This window comes from Crotalus tigris, unplaced genomic scaffold (assembly GCF_016545835.1).
Source record: "Crotalus tigris isolate CLP2741 ecotype Arizona unplaced genomic scaffold, ASM1654583v1 scf7180000024293.1627790, whole genome shotgun sequence".
Taxonomy (NCBI): domain Eukaryota; kingdom Metazoa; phylum Chordata; class Lepidosauria; order Squamata; family Viperidae; genus Crotalus; species Crotalus tigris.
Genome location: NW_024100466.1, coordinates 877,729 through 900,098, shown reverse-complemented (window position 1 = coordinate 900,098; position 22,370 = coordinate 877,729). Strand labels below are relative to the sequence as shown.

At 46.2% G+C, this 22,370-nt stretch overlaps 1 protein-coding gene across 1 annotated transcript; it reads left to right on the top strand.

The window, feature by feature from the left end:
- The first annotated feature begins 5,421 nt into the window (after window positions 1-5,421).
- LOC120299412 (substance-P receptor-like) lies at window positions 5,422-20,523 on the top strand. Its single transcript, XM_039324240.1, has 5 exons — window positions 5,422-5,813; window positions 9,797-9,991; window positions 13,686-13,836; window positions 14,507-14,703; window positions 15,620-20,523. The coding sequence occupies exons 1-5, from the start codon at window positions 5,431-5,433 to the stop codon at window positions 15,909-15,911; spliced, it is 1,218 nt and encodes a 405-aa protein (XP_039180174.1). The 5' UTR covers window positions 5,422-5,430; the 3' UTR covers window positions 15,912-20,523.
- Window positions 20,524-22,370: the final 1,847 nt, after the last annotated feature.

The following is a 22,370-nucleotide window of genomic DNA, read 5'->3' as shown; positions in this document are numbered from 1 at the left end:
ACCCCAAATGTACAGGTACAGAATAGGTGAAACCTTGCCCAACAGCAGTAACTATGAGAGGGATCTTGTAGTGCTAGAGGATAGTCATTTAAATTCGAGCTAGCAGTGTACTGCAGCCATCCAAAAAGCCAAGGCAATCATAGACTGCATTAACGGAGGGACAGACTCAAGATTACGGGAAGTGTTAATACTGCTTTATAAGGCCTTGATAAGACCACACTCAGAATACTGCATCCGGTTTTGGTCACCATGATATAAAAAAGATGTTGAGGCTCTAGAAAGAGTGCAGAGAAGAGCAACAAAGATGGTTAGGGGACTGGAGGCTAAAACATATGATGCGCAGTTGCAGGAACTGGGTATGTCTAGTCCAGTGAAGAGAAGGACTTGGGTGACATGATCGCAGTCTTCCAGTATTTGAGAGGCTGCCACAAAGAAGAGGAGGGGGTCAACTTATTTTCCAAAGCACCAGAAGGCAAGACAAGAAACAGTAGATGAAAACTAATCAAGGAGAGAAGCAACCTAGAACTAAGAAAAAATTTTCTAACAGTGAGAACAATTAACCAGTGGAACAGCTTGCTTTCAGAAGTTGTGGGTGCTCCATCACTAGACCCTTTTAAGAAGAGACTGGACAGCTACTTCTCTGAGATGGAATAGGGTCTCCTGCTTGAGCAGGGGGCTGGACTAGAAGATGTCTCTTCCAACTCTGTTATTCTGTTACTCTTTTAAGGGCTTTAAAAAATAAAAGACTTCATTCTGAAAACCAGTTCTATAGACTTAGGTAGAGTCTAGTTTTGAAATCTGGTCCACCAGAGAAGAACAGCACAAGGTGTGAGGCTGCACTCAGGGTCCGGGAGCCTGGCAGTTTAGGCCAGTTTTTGTTTTGCTGAGGCTGAAAGTAATCGAGATTACTAAATTAACTTCAGACACCATTGCCTTCTGTCAATGCACAAGGGAATTGTGTGGACTTTCTTACTTGTATGTGCATGTAAACTGAGCTGGGGCAAAAGGGTAGCCTCCCCCCTTGCTTTGTCTCACAGTCTCCATCTCTGCATCAAAGTGGAGGTGCCTCCCTTATATAAATAGGGCTCACACCCGGGATTGTGACCTTCCTTTTAAGGTTTCAGTGCTAGGAACACCACCTCCCCTGGGAGGAAGTCAACTTTGCCTGAGAACAATGGGAGAGCCAGAGAGTTGGAAGGGATTCAGTAACTTCTCCATTTAGGAATAAAACTTTATTCTATTGATTTCTCTCTATCCCCAAAGACATTTCTTGCTGCTTCCTTTTCTCTCTTCTTTTTCCTTCTGTTAAATTGTGTCTGATTCTGCCATTTTCTTAGCAAGATTTCTCAGAAGTGGCTTGCTATTGCTTCCTTCTTAGAGCTGAAATAAAGTGACTGGCCCAAGGTCACCCAGTTGGCTTTGTGTTTAAGGTGGGACTAGAACTCACCACCTCCTGTGTTCTAGTCTGGGGTCTTAGCCATACTGGCTTCCAAATGTCTGATAGATAGAAGCAAATGTCCAAGGGGCTCAATCCCCTTTTCTCTGGGACGGCCCCTCGAGTACTGGGGAGAGTTATTATATTACCCCTAATCTTTCTCCTCGATAGGCTAGACATATCTAGTTCTCTTTCCATTCTTCATATGCTTTAGCCTCCAGTCCCCTAATCATCCTTGTTGCTCTTCTCTGCACTCTTTCTAGAGTCCCAACATCTTTTTTGCATTGTGATGACCAAAACTGGACACAGTATTTCAAGTGTGGTTTCACCAGTTCAGCCACCTGTGGTCCTCAACCCTAGATTAAGCTTGTTAACTGGAGAAAGATAGTTAAATCAGATCTGGTCGGTTGCAACATTTCACATTTCTGAAACTTTGTCTAATTGCCCATCTCCATGCATGCAGTGTTTCTTCGTTGCTTCTCAGACATACTACTAATGGCAGAACTTCTGAAGAATCACCATGGCTAGAGAAAACCTTTTTTGGACTAGAGCAGTGGTTCTCAACTTGTGGGTCGGGACCCCATTTGGGGTCAAACGACCATTTCACGGGGGTCGCCAAACAACGCAGTCCCCCATTTTTTCCCAATAGAATAGACTCTCTTGAATAGAGTCTAATTCTATTGGCTTTCAAAAGCCAATAGGAATTGTCCAGGCTGTCTCTGCCCTGCTGAGCCCGCCAAAAGTCCATTCTGCAAACGGTGCTGCACCAGTTGAGTAGTCCTCGACTTACGACCGGTTGAGTAGTCCTCGACTTACGACCGGTTGGGGGTCGCGGCATTAAAAAGGTTGAGAACCACTGGACTAGAGGAAGACAGCCCTGCAGAAGACCGGCTCCAATCAATGCAGAACTTTAGCTTTGGTCCGTGTATCAGCCTTCAGTACTTAAATCAAGGGTTAACATTAGACAAACAAGTAGAAAACAGTACTCTGGGGATAATGGTAAAGATGGCATCCTATATTTCTTACACATTTTGTTTGCTTATGTAGTCATTCAGTCAGATGTCCAGCTAGAAAATCCAACAAAGGAACTCTGGGGACATTGTTCTTCCCAAAATAGTTTTGTTGAATACACTACAGGAGTGACCAAAATTGTGGAAACCTTTTGGGAAAAGTGTACAGTAGAAATGCCACCTTTGGTTAAGTTTCCACCAATTTTTCTTCTAATTTCTTTATAACTGTAGCCTTGTTTACTTAATAATATTATTTTACATCGCTTTCTGGGCAACCAGTCAATTCTTTGCACCATTACTTTAATTTTATTATGTTTTACAAGCTCACTAAATGAAAGAAAAAAAAAACCCCAACCAACTTGATAGCGATTCTGAGAAAGCTGAGCACCTAGCTATGTCCTCCAGGAGGAAAAACCAAGAGCTCTGTGGTCTGTGCAGGGAAGAAAGGGAGAAGATTAAGAAACTCGTAGGCCAGGATCACGCAGAGTGGCAGACAAAGAAGAGAGCCAGAGTCAGCTTTTCTCTCTCTAATTGTACTCTGAGGACAGGAGGTCAAGAAGTGCTAAAGAATCACCGCCATTGGATTTCAATGGAATGGAAACCAATGGTAGCAGCACATGAAGGAATCTCTTTACATTCACAATTTGTACCAGAGGAAAGCTAATTGCCCTATTTTGACTAAAAATGGATGAAAATAAGATAAGATGATCCTATACTGCTGGGTACAGTGGAGAGAAACATCTTAGATTTCCCTCCTCTTCTGGTTCCAATATGGATGGGAAATGGATGGGCTTTGCTTCCTTCCTTCAGCCAACAAGCTTAATGACAGCATGGCATTTTCAGAAGGAATAAATTCAAAAATAGTTGCAAAAAAATTTCCTCTCTTTCCCCAGAAGATTACTTCCCCATTTGTAGATATCAGACTTTGAAGCATCTGCCAATACTATGGAAAACCTATTAAACAAATGAGCAATGCCTTTTTGTTCCCCAAACAATCTGAAATATGAATTTCAGGCTGGGGAATGTGAGAAACCAAACATGTTTACTTGCTGTATAGTTAGTCACAGAAGGATTCCATCCATCTCTAGGTTCCAAACTGATATTTTCATAGAACATAGAATCATAGGGTTGAAAAGGATCTTGGAGGTCTTCTAATCCTACTCCCTGCTCAGGGCAGGAGACCATATAATATCCTGGTCAAATGGTTGCCCAGTTTAGTTTTAAAAACTTTCAGGGTCTGTTCATGAAATTAAGCAAGGTCTGTCAGTCTGGTGCCACTTTAAATGCCAACTCTAAGTAGGCAAGAAAAACCAAATGCACAGGTACAGAATAGGTGGTCCTTGGCTCAATAGCAGTAATTGTGAGAGGGGTCAAGAAGTCCTGGTGGACAACCACTTAAGTATGAGTCAGCATTGTGCTGCAGAAACCAAAAAACAACCTAACAAACAATGCAGTCCTAGGCTGCATTAACGGAGGGAGGGTATCAAGAACACATGAAGTGTCAGACCTGCCCCAGTATCATCTCCTAGGAAACTCTCAACTCCGTTCGGTTGAACTGAAAAGGCACTTTTACCGAGAGATGCTGGTTGCAGTAAAGCCAGGCGGACTCTACGGTCCCTGCGTATCAACACAGAACTAACCCCTTGGTTTCCCCCGGCCCTCCCCCCAGGGTCCGTCCGTGTGCAGCCGATCCGCCCCGCCGACATGTTTTGGGAAGCTCTGAGGTGTTTGGGCTGGTGAAATTCCACTCTCAGGGCAAATGGCCTTGAAGATGCCAGCATGGACCAGATTCCAAAATGCTCTGTTCTTTCTCGACTGTCAATTCCTGCTCCCACTTTCCCATCATAAAGGTATACAGTTTTATTGCCCATTTGTTCTCCCCATCCTTCCCTGGTTGATGGCAGGATGCCAGCGAGGCGCCACAACGAAGGTGGTGGATCTGACTGTACCGTTTTATACTGAACTTGTAAGACAATACTTGGAGTACTGACCTCAGTTCTGGTCACCATGATAGCGCTAGCACTTAGGCTTATATAGCATTATATAGTGCTTTAGAGCAGTCTCCGGGTGATTTACAATGTCAGCACAGTTCCCTCAATAATCTGGGTCCTTATTTTACCGACTTCGAAAGGATGGAAGGCCGGTCAACCTTGAGCCCCGTCAGGATCAAACTCCAGGCTGTGGGTGGAGTTTGCCCGCAATGCCGCATTCTAAGCCCTGGGCCACCAGGGCAAAAAAGACGTTGAGACTCTAGAAAAAGTGCAGAGAAGAGCAGCGAAGATGCTGAAGAATTTAAACCAAATTGCACTCGGTTTAGTCAGATCTCACCTCTCGTCCCGCGTCCGGTTCTGTCCTGCTAAGGCATCCTTTGAAGGAGGGCTGGGGGGGGGAGTTCAGGGCGGCTAGCCCGGGACCCAGAAGCCGCGTCCTTCCCTGAAGGCAGGAGGGAAGCGGGAGAGCCCGCCGGGCTTCCCAAATCCTGGGAAGAAAGGCGGGGCTGCTCGCTCTCCGCCCGAGCAAAGGAGGCGGCGGGGCTGCTTCGAGCCGAGCGAGGCCGGACCGGACGGGCTCTTGGCAGAACCTTCCTAGCGCGGAGCCTTCGCGGCAGACAGGAGCCGCGCACGAGAGGCGGCGGGCGGGCGGGACGCCTCCGCTCTGCGCCGAGCGGCCCGGCAGGCGGGGCTGGGCGGAAGGCGCGGAGGGGAGCCGTCGCTGCCCACCTGCCTTGACGCGCCGCCGCCGCCGCGGCCGCCGGGCTATAAAAAGCCGCCGGGCTGTCGCCAGCACTGCAGGCGCGGACGCTCCAGTCGGCTCGGGCGGCGGCGGCGGCGGCGGCGGCGCGATCAACAGGCGCCCGGGGAGGCAGCGGCCGGCGGCTGAAGCCCGACGGGCGCGGGAGCCGTTCCGCGGCGCCCTCAGCGGGCCGGGCCGGCCCTCCTGCTCCTCGGCCGCGCGGGCGGCGGCGGCCCACGCGGGGCGGCGGGGATGGAGGCGAGCGCGGCGGCGGCGGCGGCGGCCAACGGCTCAGACGGCGGCGAGGCGGGCAACCCCTTCGAGCAGCCGGCCTGGCAGGTCGCGCTGTGGTCGGCGGCGTACGCGCTGGTGGTGCTGGTCTCGGTGGTGGGCAACCTGGTGGTGATCTGGATCGTGCTGGCCCACCGGCGGATGCGCACCGTCACCAACTATTTCCTGGTCAACCTGGCCTTCGCCGAGGCCGCCATGGCCGCCTTCAACACGCTGGTCAACTTCACCTACGCCGCGCACAACGTCTGGTACTACGGGCTGGCCTACTGCCGCTTCCAGAACTTCTTCCCGGTGGCCTCCGTCTTCGCCAGCATCTACTCCATGACGGCCATCGCCGCCGACAGGTGAGGCGCCCGGGAGCCGGGCCCCGGAGGCTCGCGAGGGGGCGCCCGGGAGAGCGGCGCCCGCGGTTCTCGGCGGGGAGACGCGGCCCGCGCCGCAGCCAGGCGGGGGAGGCGGGCGGGCGCGGGGGGCTCCGCTCCTTAGAGACTCCCGCGGGGCCGGAGGGGCCTCGGAGGGGCCGGAGCAGTCGGGCGAGGCGCCCGCGGGAAGGTGGCGCTGGGCTCGGGCTCCCCCGAGGAAATGTATCCCGCCCGTCCGTGAGCAGAAAGTTCATCGCTTTGGCGACGGGGGCCGGGAGCGCCGGTGATGGATCCCCGGGACTCGCCCCGACCGAGACCCGACGCCCCCCGAGCGGCTGCCTGTCCCGCGTGGCCCGGAGGGCTCCCCCGGGGAAGGGGCTGCCCAGCGCTGGGCTCAAAACGGGCTGCCGCGAACTGAGGCGGCCGGCCCTTCCGCGCTCCCTGCTCCCGGCCGGCAGCCTCAGGTTGTTCCAACGCCTGCCGGACAGCGCCGCGAAACGGCTGGGTCCCCGCGAAAGCGACAGCAGCCCCGGCTGAGAGGTAGAGACTTGCTCCAAGCAGCCTGGCTCGTTTGGTGCTGAAATGGGTGCATCCCGCTGTTTTTCGTCCCTTACATCAGAGTAAGCCCCCCCCCTTTTTTTTTTTTTCTTTTACTGAATCGGAGAGAAAAGGAGGCTCCTGTGCGGGTTTAGGCAGAAGCCCCCGTGGCTTGTCAAACCCTGTTACAGAATCCGTCTGTTTCCTGGATTGACAGAAGGCCCTAAACAAGCACTCTGGCGTCACCCCAGGAGCCAAGGCACGGGAGCAGAAGGAAGCCCCACAAGCGTGGAGCTGATGGCGATGACAATGTTTAGATCTCCCTCCGGAGCCCCAAGTGGAACGCCTGGTGCTCCCTCCTCCAGCTTGTTCTCACAACAACGGGCCCCCTGTGAGTCTGGCTGGGCTGCGAGTGCCCGGAGCAAAGGCCCCTTGTGGAGCTGGGGCACTCTTTTGGGTCCAGGATGATTCCAGTTCCCAACCAGCTTTTCAATCGCTGGTAATAATTTGGTGAGCTTTGATGAGGGCTGGAAAAGTGAGCTAACTCTCTCTGCCGCCTCTGGGGGGACGAGGGGCTCGGGACATGAGCCAGGAAGGCAGGCTGGGGGGTCTCCTTGCACCGGTGATAGTCAGCAGGGCACAGAGATCTGCTGGTTTAATGAAAAACATCCTCTGTGATCCTTCCCGAGGGGATGGGGGAGGAGAGATTCACTCCCCATATTTTGTAAACATCGCTTTTGAATCTGAAGATATCCAAGCCTTTATATTTTATCAGGAGTAAAGCTCTTTGTTGGTTTTCAAAGGATTTTATCCCCCCTCCCAATTTTTCAATATTTCTCAGAGAAGAATTTCATGGAGGGTTTTTTGTGTTCTGAAACGCAAAATACATGAAATGAAAAGCATTCATTATTGTACAGCGGAATGGTAGCAGTACAGGAAACATTTTCCCTTAACTACCACAGCAAAACTGGAAAATGTTTTACTTCCCTCTTGACTACTTTGAAACATTTCCACCATAAAAAGCAGGGTGGGCAGGGGGGATGGGGCTTTTCTCTAAAAAAGAGGAATGTCTAGAATATGATTGCTTCTTGCATTTCTGGAATGTGTGTTGCTTTCACCTGTAACATGCTGGCACATGCCAGTTAGAAGGTCCGGGGCGGCAAGAGATTCCCTGCAGGCTTCATCCGCCATAATTTGGATGTCAGGGCTGCAGATTTTTGTCTGTGTAGCTGTTATTGCTCTGCTGTAATGAATGCTTTTCATTTCATGCAAGGAGGGTGGGTTTCTGCCATCCACGGACTCCTAATGGCCAAAATCAGAAGACTCCCCTTCTGCATATGCTACCAGTCTTTAGTGGTTTGGAATAAAGCAAAATGTGTCCTTCGTTTTATTTTTATTTTCTTTTGTCGGATATTTGCTTTTGAAACCTAAAATCCTAAAACGTAGGATTTTCAACAGCAGTTACTTCGAGTCTAGAGAATTTGAGAACAGAATAGTGGGTGTTCTCACATCAGGGGTTGGGTCCTCATCTCTCCACAGCTAAGAAAAGCAGCGTGGATGAAATCAAAAGCAATATTGATTAAATAAATGGGCAAAATGCAGGTATGCAATTGTGGGCTACTGTGGAAGCTGATGACAAGACTGGCATTTCTTGTTGCTGAAGTGAGATTATTTAAGTGCAGTATATTTCCTACGCATTTAAAACACACTAACGTTCCATTAGTTCAAGTATCAGCATTTTGAACTATTGATCAGTGAGCAATTTTAGTACAAGATGGAAAGATGCTACATCGTTTTGGAGAAGCTGCAGGATCAGAAGCTGGTTCAGCACTGGGAGAGTTGGAGTCCAGGTTAGAAACGTAACAATAAAACCAATAAGTACATTGAAATAACAGCTGGAAAGACCTGGCTCTCTAATGCCCAAGCATTATGCTTTGTGCTGGAATGGCATGAAAAGATGTATATTCCTTTGAATTCTCCAGAGCTACTAATCAGGCAAGGTATTATAAAAACAGGACAGGGGAAATAAGTGAAATAAGTTGCCAAATTTGGTCACATCTTTCATTCAGGAGCTCTACAGCTCCAAATCATTTGCAAGGTGAGGATTCTAGGCTAAATGCAGAGTCAGCAGCAGCTATTGCTGGCATCAGAGTATACCACATTTTGAAGGGCGATGGCTTATTGGGACCTATTCTAAGAAAAAAATAAGGAAAGGTACTTAAAAACTATTTGGTAAACTATTTGGTTCTCTGACGTGTGTTTCAATCGCTTTTCTGCCTGCTGTAGTTTGGGATTTGATTTACATCTGAAAGCTAAGAAAACCATTCCAAATGAACAAGTAGAGCCTGAGGCACAATGGGAGAAAAAGGCTTCCATTAGCTAGGTTAATGGAAAGCCCACCTGTGCAGGATGATTTCCTGGTGGTTTGGGTTTGTTGTGAAGAAGGATGGAAAGAATGGGCTATGTTGACTCCAGGAGGTAGGATATGTGATTTTCAAACACTGAAAAGAACATCAGACAGAATAATTCATCCATCAATTCCAGCAATATAGAGCTCAATTGTGGTTGCAAGTCAGGGACTACCTGTATTCTTATTTTTAATTCTTTTTTATAGGTATGAGCCTCATAGAGTCATTATATGAGATAGCTGGCCATCTAAGTCCAGTAAAAAAAACCAAATAATTTCTATAAAAGATTGTACATACAGGAAAGGCAAAGTTTCATGCACATCCTTATGAATGCCACTGATCACCAAGTCGCCTCTGCCAACTCACTGCCACCAAGTCAGCACATAGACCTGGGGTAATTGACCTCCACAACTAAACCCTTTTCTCATACTTCAACTCTACCACAGCACTTATTCACTGACTGCGGAAATCCTGACAGCCACTAGATGGCATCTCACAGATGCATCTCTCAGCTGCCACTTAGTAGTCTGTAGGTTGAATAATAAACTGGTTGACCATTATTTCAAGAAATAAAAATAATTAAGTCAGTAAACAATAGAATGGGGGACAAAACTGCAGCACAAAGAGCAATCGCACTGTTGTGCATACTAATTGTAGGAGGCTTTTCGTGTTGGGAATGGGGTTGGGTGCGACCGGACTTGAAGCCCCGAGAATTGCCGATCACAATCGAAACCATATGGCAGCCCAGAAGCCCTTTGGGTAAGGGTCCACTGTGGCGTCTGTGAGATTTGGGGCAAGGGGCTTCCTGCCAGCTGCAGATGGGAAGGGAGCAGGACAAAGCAGCGTAGTGGAGGTGGGCTGGGTGTCCAGGGATTTCAATGGCAGGAGAAGGAAAAAGCCCTCCCCAGCATCCTTAAAGGGGAGACGCATGGCTGCAGATGAATGTCAACGTCTCTCTTTATTGGTTGTTTAATATTCTCTTGCTACATTTCCACACATACATTCCTCTCTCTTTTAAAGGTACATGGCGATTATTCATCCTCTGCAACCAAGGCTATCGGCCGCAGCCACCAAGGTTGTCATCTGTGTTATATGGGTGTTGGCTTTGCTACTCTCCTTCCCTCAAGGATACTATTCCACCACAGCGGAGCTGCCTGAGCGAGTGGTGTGCTTTGTCGAATGGCCGCAAAACCAGACCCAGGTCTCTCCAATCACGTGAGTTGGGCCTCGCTGCTGTCATTGCTGGAGATGGAAAGATGGTGCTCTGGGCTCTCTGCTCATTATTCCAGAGAAGCCAGATTCTCAGGTTTCACCCCTTCTGATTTTCTGGCCTCCCTGTACAGTATCTGAGCGTTGCTGCCGTGGGTCAGATGAGGTCTTGGCTGCATTTCCTTCATTGCAGTAGACAGGGGATAGTCCACCCGCTCATTTTCAGATACCATATTTGGCCAAGAAAGTACCACCAGGCAGTTAAACATCCCCAAAAGGAATTATTGTTTTATTACAGAGATTTCTGTTTATTTTTCTTTTCTATTGATTGATTGATTTAGCTGCCTGTCTCATGAGAAGTCTATTTGTAATTTAGAAAGGAATTAAACAAAGAAAAAGCTCAAACAATGGAGAACTATGGTGAATTTAGAGTAGAAGGGAAAAGTAAACTCCCATACATAAGGAAGAAAAACTAAATGCACAGGTACAGAATAGCTGTATTAACCTTGTGAACACTAAAGCTTCCTCCTTCCGTTACGTATTCAAGATGGACAGTGATTAATACTTATATGTTACTTATATGTAAGGGTGTAGGTCTATACATATGTTGTATATAGCATGTTTAAATGTGTGTTATGTATGTTTACACTTTGAGAGCAATCAACTAACCTAGGAAGGATGTCCACGGGGAGAGGGAAAAGATATCATATGCATTGTCTGAAATGGTACAGGTTCTCCTGCTTGAGCAGGGCCTGGACTGAAAAAGACCTCCATGGTCCCTTCCAGCTCTATTCTATTCTAGCATCATGCAAATGCCACCAAACATATAATACATGGAAATCAGGGATGAAAATGACACAGTTCAAAATGGTACTACATCCACATGGAGAGAAGCAAGCAGTGGGGTACCACAAGGCTCCGTCTTAGACCCAGGACTCTTCAATATCTTCATAAATGACTTAGATGAGGGTGTTGTTGTTCCGGTAGACGCAGTCTTTTTCCTGGCTGAATCTTGGTCTCCAGGTAATGGAGCTACAGTCAAACTGAACACCGGTAGTTGTTGCCTTGGCCCCCTCCCTCTGCCAAGTCCAGTGCTGCAAAGGCCAGAATAACTTCTCATCGAGCAGGTTGCCCTGGATAAACTTCTGGCAACTTTTGTTGCTGCAGCAAATTAAAAAATGAACCTGGTGTGATGTCAGTGTTTATTCTTGATGTGATCTCTCATATTTCAGCATTTGCCATATTGAAAGAGCTGAAGGTCGCAGTTGAGTAAATTCTGCCTCTCTGGGAAAATGTCCAGCTCTTATTCACATCTCCCTCATAGCAGCTGAATCACTCCCCACCCAAGATAAAGAGCCTGGGGCTTCAGCCCACACAAGGAAGGTTCCAAGACTTAATTTTGACACATTAGTTAAGGTTAATGCTTCTCCGTAACAGAACTGAGGTTTTATACCATGTGTGCTCAGTTCATTCATTCTCTCACATCATCAAATCATTCAGCCTCTTGGAAGCATCTTAGCCAGAAGGGATAGTCAACCATCAGAGAAAAGGCAGTCTTTTGGGTGAAACCCACTTACTGGGGCTTTTGCCTCTCAGCCAGACAGGAGATGAGCGAGGAGGGCTTGGCTTTGAAGGAGTCTTTGGGCAGAAAGGAAGGGACTGCAGGTGGAAGGGAGAGCCCCAGGGGAATGTAGTTGTTCCTTGCCACACGCTGTGGCGCAGGGCCAGCAGCCGAGATAGTTGTTCTGTCAAAAGGACTTTGTTCACTCCACGTATTTCATTTGATCACTGACTTTGGGGGGAGACGGGAGTAAGATAGTGAATTGAACCATAAATTAATCCAATGGCCTAGTTTCATGCAACTTCCCACAAAAATAATGAAATCTAATGCTAAAAGTATGCTAACATGATGTACAGATGCAGTCAATACATCTTCCCTTGTGTAAATATTGCCAGGTTAGGATTAAATCTCTGTCAAATAAATTAGAAACCTCAGCAGGGCCAGATTCTTCCAGCCTAGTGCTGGGAATATACTGTTCTCCCTGTAATGCACAACAGATGCCTAAGCATTCTGTGAGGGTGAATCTAAGATGAATAAATCATCCAAAAGACATACTAGCAGGCTCTTCATTTACCTCAGATGAGCTGAATTCAGATGTAGTGAAGAAGGGGACATATCTACACATTGTTTGATAACAAGGTACAAGAAATAAAAAATGTGCACTTATTTCATCCCCAGAACAAAGCTACTCCCTCCAGAATATTCCAGTTGTTTGGAACGTGGCTCAAGATCCCAAAACAAACAAACTCACTTGGAATTCCAGTAACAAAAGTTTTATTCAAAAGAAGCGTTTGCAAAGGCCTGGTGAACTGAAACAAACACAGGAGTTCAGTCACACCTCCAAGAGGTGTTCGACACATGTTTATATCCTACCCCCCCCCCCACGCAGATCCCCCCCCTCCCCTATCGCACTCAACACCCCTTTCCGAATCATCCAATAAACTATCTGGACCGCCTAAAACCATTGCCCCCTCCCCTATGTTCCAAGAATCCCCTTTGAGCGCATCCTATCTATCACCATCTAATTTTCTGTTAACAAAGTTCGGCTCCTGTAGTTATTTCTGTATTTCCTCTACTTGCTGTTTGGATTAGCTAGCCATTTCTGCTTTTCTTATTGGTACTTATGACTTTTAATGGCTTCTTCTATCAACCTTCATTAGAAATTTCTGAATAATACTTTATTCCTTTCACACTGGAAACCACTGTTGTTACATAGGAAAAAGAAATATGTGAATTCGTAATAGGATCTTGGAACAGAAGTGGATCAGAATGTGAATATGGGCCAGAAGAAAGATATGGTTGCCAAAAAAGCAAATTTAATCCATGGGAGCATTGTTTCCAAATCATGGAGAGTTACAGTTACACTTTAATCTTTACTGGTCATAGATCAGTTTTTGTGTCTGTTTTAAGAAATACCCAGAGACATTAGAAAAGGTGCAAAGAGTGACCTAAGGGTTGGGCCCCTTTATCCTAAAGAAAAAGACAAGCCAGAGGTACATTTGTTTGCTTATTTATTCAATTTCTATAGCCGCCCAACTCAGTTTACAATTCTAAATGACGATGTCCCCCTGCAAATTTCTGATAGGATATCACTGAGAAAGAAGTTTAGAACTTGGCAAAATGGCTCACATTACAAAGAGGCAGATTTTGTTTCTGTGGGTGAACAGAGCTGTTTGCTAGTGGGACCAGTGGGCTTCCCTTCGTTGGCTGAGTTCAAGCAAGACTCTGCCTGGGGTCTTCCTTTGTACTCCTGCACTGAGCCAGGGGTGGGAGTGAATGGCTCACAGACTCCTTTCTAATTCAGTGATCCTGGGATCAGGTGGGCTACAGATCATGCGAGGAAAATCTCCCTATGTTGCTGTTAAGAGTTGATGGTATGTAGTCTGTATTGGGGAGGGAGGGCTAAAAGCATTAGATGTGGGCTTGTCAGGTACATCCATCATCAGTCTAAAGATTGGGTCTCTTCCTCTAAGAAGCAGCCCAAGTTGCACCATCATTCATTTGCCATGACATTGCAGTGATGTTCCAAGTAGCAGCCACATTTATATCAAGAATAAAGTGGAGAGGAAGTTCAGACTGGGGGGGGGGGAAACACCTCTTTCGTGGTCAGACTCTTAACTTGTGTCCCATTTATTCCAGGTATCAGATCTGCATGACTATTCTAGCCTACATCTTGCCTCTCATAATGATAGGCTATGCCTATATTATGGTGGGCATTACCCTATGGGCCAGTGGAATACCAGGGGACTCTTCGGACCGCTACCATGAACAAGTGTCTGCCAAGCGCAAGGTAAAGTCCATCAGAAGAAGCTCAAACGGAAAGGAAAGCCCCGTCAAAGAATGCAGTTCGGGTCAGGGTCCCAATATTAACTGAATAGACAGAGCGAGAAACAGGTAGCCAAGATTTCTTGCCAATCAGCTGGAGTGATTTGAGATTGGTTTAGATGGGAAAGCACTGGCCCGCTGGATGGCACCACGAATGCCAGAGAGCTTGACTAATGGTAATGGATGCTGGGAGTTGTAGCTGAGCAACAACTCAAAGACTTTAGCTGCTCCATTCCCATTCTACAGTATATCATTGAGTTACATAAAGTAAAAGTTCGTATATTCTAACTCCCATTTTGTAACCTAGCTTGTTCTCCCAAAGGATCAAATAAACATGATACCTTTAGTGCGCTGAAGGAGCTCTTGGCTTCTTCGAAGAGTGAAAGGAAGAATCAGAAGGATCACAACTCTGACAGTGGATATGATGCCACCCTTGACATCTTCCCGCAGCTGGCCTGCTGTTCCCATTAGGGGAAGGCAAAATTCAAGCCCCAGAGCTTTCTCTCCTTGCCTGGCAGTGCAGTTCTGGGAGCCCCAGGGGCCTCAGCACCACGAATCAGTGGCAGCAGCCTTCTTGCCTCTTCGTGGGGACTTCCTGATAATGGTTATACTTGGTGGCTTTCCTTGTCTGGCAGGTTGTCAAGATGATGATCATTGTGGTTTGCACCTTTGCCATTTGCTGGCTGCCTTACCATGTCTACTTCCTCCTACAACTGTTCAACGGTGAGATGTTCTCAGAAAAATACATCCAGCAGGTCTACCTGGCTATCCTGTGGCTGGCCATGAGCTCCACTATGTACAACCCAATTATTTACTGTTGTCTCAATGACAGGTAAGGCCTTCTTCTTCTGCTTATGGCAGACTCCATTGAATAGTAAAACCAAATCAGGTTTACTCTCATGTTCATTGTGACCTAACATAGTCATTTCATTGATGCCAAAGTCCAAAGCTTTGCATCTCGAATGGGCTGGTTTTAAAATATTTGGAAGTCAGTAAGCCTACTAAGCAAGAGCCTTTTGAACCTTGGCCTCTGAACATGAGAATTTTTTGCAAATTATTTCTCTCCAGAAGATGTAATGTTTTGCCTTCCATTAAACTAGTGCACAGTTGCCCAGCAATCAGTGGGCTTGGTTACCTCTCTAAAGAAAAAAGCTCACCTAAGATTAGAAAAAACTGGATTGGTTAGTCCCTCTCTGAAGAAGCAAAATTTTGTTCTTTTCAACACAAAGCTGTGTGAGTTGAAATGGGGAGGCAGGATTAAGCAGCTCCGTGTCCAGACTCTTCCTTTGTACCCCACCTTCACGGGTTTGTAGCTCTTGCAGTTTCACAACATGTACCGGTAAGTTGAAAGTGTGAGGAGGGCTGTCAGGAGAGTGGGCTCTCTCTACTAGACTCCTCAAAGTCTGATGTTGCTGTGCGGGAGCATTTACATTTTTTTACCCCCGATGCAAAGTAGATAACATTACAGTAAAAACATACAAGTTAACATAATTTATGCAAACTGGACTCTGTTTTTAACAGCACCGAGAATTCAGCTGTTCTTAGTTCGGAATGAATGTTAGATATTAAATACAGAAGACCTGTGAACTATTTCAGCTCCCAGGATCAGGACAAGCGCAGCCTTTCCCAGGCTGAATGGAAACCCAGCCGGTCCCGGAAGCCAAGCAGAGGCTTGATGGCTCCCGGGGCGGCTTTGGCAGGCACCAGGCAGGCTCTCCTCACGCAGCTGATCTGCTCTGTCTCCTCAGGTTCCGGGTGGGCTTCAAGCGGGCCTTCCGGTGGTGCCCCTTCATCAATGCCAGCGAATATGAAGGACTGGAAATGAAGTCAGCGAGGTACCTGCAGGCCCAGAGCAGCATGTACAAGGCCAGCCGGATGGAGACGACGGTCTCTTCAGTCACTGCCCATCCAGAGGAGGAACTGGATGATGGCAGCAGACCCAGGCGCCCCTCTGTTGATCTGACCTCCAACGGCTCTTCCCGCAGTGACACAAAAACCGTCTCGGAGAGCCTGAGCTTCTATTCCAATACGCTTCCCTGAGCAAACTCACAACTTAACCACAGTGACACCATTTCCATCCTTCTAATGAAGCCACAACCCCCAACAATCAGATCTTTCCTGTGACTGGCCAGGGAGCTTTCCTTCTCGTTCCAACGGGTTCTGCCTGATGTTGCTGTTCTCCACTCATAAGAGGATTCCTGGTCACGGATCCTGTGTATTCCTCCCACCTGCTCTTTCCTCCTCCCTATGTCCAGGATGTTTAGGTCCTCTGGTCATCTTCTCTCCATCAAGTTGCCATTGTGGAAGGAGCGAATGTGACTGAAATGTGTTTGGGAGTTTTTGGAGGGGCGCAAATGAAATGTGTACAAAGTTGCAGTTTAAACATTAATTCTTCTTGGAACTTAATTCAAAATCCATTTCTACAACAGAACATTTGAATTTATAACATTTTTAATACTATTTTGTTCCATTAGTGGACTTTCAGTTACTTTCCTTGAGTAACTGGTATACTTCCAGGATCACTTTTCTTCCATCCGTTCATCACTGTGTTTTACCAGGGTTGGGGAGAGGTCCTTGACCACCTCTAGTGAGGTGAATTAATTCTATTTGAGGAGCTCTGCCTTTACCACAAGATATGGTTCAAGGCTGTGCTCAACATTTTCTTAGTGCTTAGTCCCTTCAGTGCAAATATTAGAACAATTAAATGTAGATAACCACAAGAAGAAAGGTTCAACTGTTTTCTATTGGCAAGAAAATTTTCTTCTTCTTTCATAGGAAAAGGATAGCCCATGCATAGCAGCCCTACAGCCATCCACCCAAACCATCATCTGGGATGTTCCAGAATCTCCCAACATGACCATGTGAATTGGCCATAACATGCTTGAAACTTCCTTGAAGTTTGCGGATTACGTGACTAGCAAAGCAGAGAAGAGGGAAGGGCTGTCACCTGTCTACCTGCAAGCATCAGGAATGATGCCTTTTTGCAACCAACTCAGTTTGAGCAGCTGGCAAAGGACCAAAATGAATGTAATGTGATTGTAATGCAGAGCCTGTTTTAGAAATTTCGAGGCTACAGGAGACACCTGAAATCTCTCACCATGGCCGAAGTGCTGCGTCAGCTCATTCTTATAAAAGTGACAATAGCACAATATTAACTCTGTTACACAGAAGAGAGTAGGATGAACACTTGCCCAAACCAGTATGAAAAATCTTCACTAACAAGATTACAAACAAGAGTCAGTGGTTCCATTACCTGCCATCTTTGAACATATGTCTGGCTGCATCTATCTACAATATCTTTATAACAAAACTCTTGTGCGGCAGAATATTTTTCATTGTGTACTATGTTGTGCAACCACATAGCAGCTAGGAGGTAATTTCTGACTGTCCTGAAAAATGTTACAACCCTGTTTTCCGCAGACACATAGCTGAGCCCAACAGTTGTCCAAAAACTCCTGCAGTATTTCCACAACTGCCAAAAGGTCAATGTCATGGAACAGCATGTTGCCCATTCCATCTGCATCAAGGTCCTCTTGCAAACATGCAATAAAGAAAATGATTAAGTCCATACCATAATACAGGCCAGAGACTGCATTGATCGTACTTGATGTCCTTGGGCAGAGCTGGGCTGTGTATCCATTTCTTGTGTTTCTTGATTTCTCAGCAACTTTTATTTCCACCGTCTTCCAGATTCGCTGCAGGTCTTGGAAGAGGGCATCACCATCTTACAGGGGTTAGCCTTCTTTCTCTTGAGCGATTTCAGTTAGTGTTCAGAGGTGAGACATTTGTAAGGTGCCTCAAGCTCAAAGCTCTTCATCCTTACAGATGAACCTGCTGGATGAGTTTGGGATTTGGTATCATCAGGAGGAGGATGATATCCAACTACACATCTCAACTGTGGACTATTCAAGTTGAAGCCTCCAGACAAATCCCAAGCTAGGATTTGATGGTGAAAAAAAGCTCAGGCTCAACCCTGACAAGACTGGGTGATCAGGAATATTTGGAGCCCCTGGTACTGGTGGCTTTTGATTTGTAGCCTTGATAAGGCTCTATTTCCCCATTTCAGATTGATGTACAACTTGGGGTCTTCTGCAACGCACTCTGCATGGGGCTGCTGTTGAAGATCAGCCATTGGTCCAGAACAGGGACTAAATCAGCCCGAGCCAGGTATTCCTTGTGAGGAAGGACAGGGCAGCCTCCTTGCCAACAGCCTTGCAGATCTCTTCTGAGCTTCTCTCCGCTCCACTCTCTGTGCTCTCGAATCTGGTGGGTGAGGCAGCGGTTCCTCATCAGAGGGGATCTGCTGCCTCCCATCACCACTGCCTGTATGCAGCCCATCCTCCCCTGCATCTGTGAAGGCAGGCAGGCAGGCAGTTCCCTGTCCAATAGGCCCCCTCCCCCACTGCCAGAGGGGCCTGGGACAGCTCCATCCCCAGCCCCTGGTCTCTCCAGACATTCCAGGGGACACAGGGATGCCTGTCAGATGGTCCCGGTCCCAACTCCTCCTGCAAATCAGGATCTGATGGGGGACGTGACAGGCAGTGAAAGAGGTCACGTTTCATCCAGGAAGCCCCAAGTGAGCATTTTTACCCAGACCCCAGAGTCTCAAGCCCATGTTTGCTGATTCCTGCAGCTGTACCAGAAGTGCCAGAATTTTTATTCTTGCCATTTGAGTCACGTTCCGTGCGATGCTCAGAACAAATTACCGCACATATTCAAAATATGAATATGTGTGTTTACATATTGTCCCAACTTGTCACCATGTTTTTGCTCAACTTTCTGGATTGCCTCATAAGTCACTCTGCTCATATTATTTCAAGATTGCTTCATTTGCACAGCCTCTCCTGTCCTTCCAGATGGATGGCAGGTTCTCATTAATACTAACGAGGGCTCTAACCTGGGGGAGCTGTTGGAGAATTGATTACTTATCACACACACACACACACAGAGAGAGAGAGAGAGAGAGAGAGAGAGAGAGAGAGAGAGAGAGAGAGAGAGAGATTGAAAGGCACCGTCTTCTAGTACAAGCAGAAGCTTGTTCCCATATTTGAGTTAGCCCCAGATATTTTCACGAATGGTGGGGGGCAGGGGGGCAGTTTGCCCCTTTCTGCTGAGCATAGAAAGGCTCGTTGCTGTTGCTAACGTCCATTGCCTCTGCTGTCCTGCTTCGACAAGTGCCTGTAAGTCGTGGATCCCACACACAAAAGTGTTTTTCAGGGGAGAAGTGCAGAGCAGCAGAACTGTGTGCAGCCAGGGAGCTTTTTGATTTTCATGGAAAATATGCCACTCTTGTTTTGTTTTCAAACTCCAATAAAGTGGTTCACAAGCATAACAAAGGGGGAGAAGCACTTAGAAGAGGCATTGTTTGAAAAAACCAGATAAGACAACAGGCATGGTCAGAACAGACATGAAGAAAGCAGGGAAGGATGTACAGAAGTCAACACTGCAGATGAATGCAGAAGTCAAGATGCAGTTGAGTTCCCACCCTTTTTTGCCATGGAAGGAAACCAGCTAAACTTTTCAAATCCTCCCTGTCAGTGTCCCTGCTGTGGTATAATCCATAATAGGGTGGCAGAACGGTTGGGCTGTTTCAAGGCATGTGTTGTGTTGCCTCACGCTTAGCTGCACTTAACCCACTTAACTGCAAGCCTAGTTTGAAAATATATATGTTATATTGACTTCAAATGTGTTATAAGTCTACCCAAGGTGGTTTTAACCTAATACAATGTGTTGTGTGAAACCAGTTGGAATAGCAAGGTGATTTTTCTTGTCTTTCAATAATCTGAACAGGAGAATTTTTTTGGTATAATTTTCATTTTACTGTAATAGTAATGATTGCTAAAGGGACACAGGTGAAAGCTACAGATGAAAAATATTACATATTGGGATCATCTCAATCCCAGCTTCACAGAATGAGAAAGTCTTCTTTAAAAAAAAAAAAAAGTCCCATCTGGCTACTTGTAGATTTCATTACCATATCATTAGCTATTTTTGAACGTACCAGCTTTTTGAATCAACTGATGCTGTGTAGAAAAAGGTGCAAAGGAAACAATCAGACATCCTCTTGCAAATAAGATTTCATTAAAATTGTTTACATAGTCGCTTAGTCATTTTCAGGGGAGGAAGAACCTTTGAAGAGCTAAAGAGGCATTGCGATTCCAGGCACAACAGAATAACTCAAGCAACATGACTGAAAAAGAGAACAGCTTATTTGTTCTCTGGGAGACAAGATGCATTAAATCATTTCAGGTAATCAACTCAAGGTTTCTTGCCCAGTGTGAGCAACCTCCTCCATCACCCCTTCCTCGCTAGGCAGGTTACAATAATGCACCCAGGTGGGTCTGCCTGTGGCCTGCACTGAGTGGCAATTTCAGCTGCTTTTTCAATGCTACAAGATAACTAAAGTGACATTTATATTAAGCCAGAACCCAGACAAGGTTATATTCTCTCTGAGGTCTGCAAACAGCCCCTTTGGACAGAGGGGAAACCATGTAGGCCTAAATAAATAAATAAATAAGCAAGCAACTTCACAGTTTAGGACGACTCCTACAAAAGAGCTGATATGGTTCTCATCATATCAATTGGGAAAAAAACAGACCCAGGAAACTACAGACCAATCAGCCTAACATCAATACCTGGGAAGATCCTGGAAAAGATCATTAAAAAAAATCTGTGAATATCTTGAAACAAATAAAGTTATAAGTAGTAGCCAACACGGGTTTGTTAAAAACAGATCATGCCAACCCAATCTTATTTCATTCTTTGACAAAGTCTTACATTTATTTGAGAGGCTGCCACAAAGAAGAGGGGTTCAAATTATTTTCCAAAGCACCAGAGAGCAGGACAAGAAACAATGGTTGGAAACTAATCAAGGAGGGAAGCAAGCTGGAATTAAGGAGAAACTTCCTAACAGTCAGGGCGATTAACCAGTGGAACAGCTTGCCTCCAGAAATTGTGGGCACTCCATCCCTGGAGGTTTTTAAGAAGAGGCTAGACAGTCACTTGTCTGAGATGATATAAGACCAGGTTCTCCTGCTTGAGCAGGGGGTTGGACTAGAAGACCTCCAAGGTCCCTTCCAGCTCGATTCTGATTCTACATTGCATCTCTTGAGCTATTTGGTGAGTCTTATCTGCTCTCCCACTAATTTATTATGTTATTACTTATTTAAAATAACAATATGCCATCTGTCTTGTAAAAGAACTCCAGGTGGTGTACAACATTAAAGTATCTTTTTAATAATAGAGAATACAATAAAATATTCATAAAAAAGAACATTAAAAAAACAGTTGCCAAGAGTTGTTGTAGAACAGTATCACCTGGAATTACTCACTGCCAAGGAAGATACAACAGTTTTATCCGTTATGTCAGAAATTCCCTGCAGCCTTTTTGTTATTCTTAGCATCCTTTTCTGGATGTGTTCCGGAAGATGAAAGTCCTTATTAAAAAGATATTCCTTTATATCATGGAATGGTGCTTTGACCTGGACCTGGATCTCACACAGACTTCCAGAACCTTAAAACTGGAAGGGAGCCTTGAGACCATTCAGTCCAACCCCTTTTTCAGCTCAGGAATCCAAGTTCATGCACGACTCTCCAGCCTCTGCTGGAGCACCTCCAGTGAAGGAGAGAAGTGCTAGAAAGAGGGTTAACCCCCTGATATTCAGTTGGGATTTCCCTTCCACCCTCAAATCCATTATTTCGCACCCTGCACAAATCTGGAAGTTCCACACAAGATGCCTTACCCATCTCCTTCAAAGCACTGAGTTTCTACTGGTGAGTCTTTTGAAGTGTACTTGATGTGTAGTCCTTAATCACGTGAAGTATTAGTACCACTTTCTAAAGCCTTAGTAAGACCACACTTAGAACACTGCATCCAGTTTTGGTCACCATGTTATTAAAAAAAATGTTGAGTCTCTGGAAAGAGTGCAAAGAAGAGAAACAAAGATGATTAGGGGCCTGGAGGCTAAAACATATGAAGAACGGTTGCAGGAATTGAGAATGGCTAGTCTAATGAAAAGAAGGACTAGGGCTGACATGATAGCAGTGTTCCAGTATTTGAGGGGCTGCCAAAAGAAGAGTGGGGGTCAACCTATTCTCCAAAGTACCAGAAGGCAAGAAACAGTGTATAGAAAATAATCAAGGAGAGAAGCGACCTAGAACTAAACTAAACTAAATTTCCTGACAGTGGGAACAACTAATCAGTGGAACAGAAATTACCTTCAGAAGTTGTAGGTACCTCATCATAGGAGGTTTTTAAGAAGAAACTGGACAGCCTCTTCTCTGAAGTGGCATGGGGTCTTCTGCTTGAGCAGGGGGTTCAATTAGAAGACCTCCAAGGTCCCTTCCAGCTCTATTCTGTTAATTGCTTTTCTCATTGATCCACCGGATGGTAGCCGTATTCAGGCCATGTTTGCTGCTGTGACATGAGACAGCAGCTAAATATGGATCTGTCGCTTCAGAGAAGCCGCCTTTGAGCTAAGAAAGGGTTCTCTAGGTGGC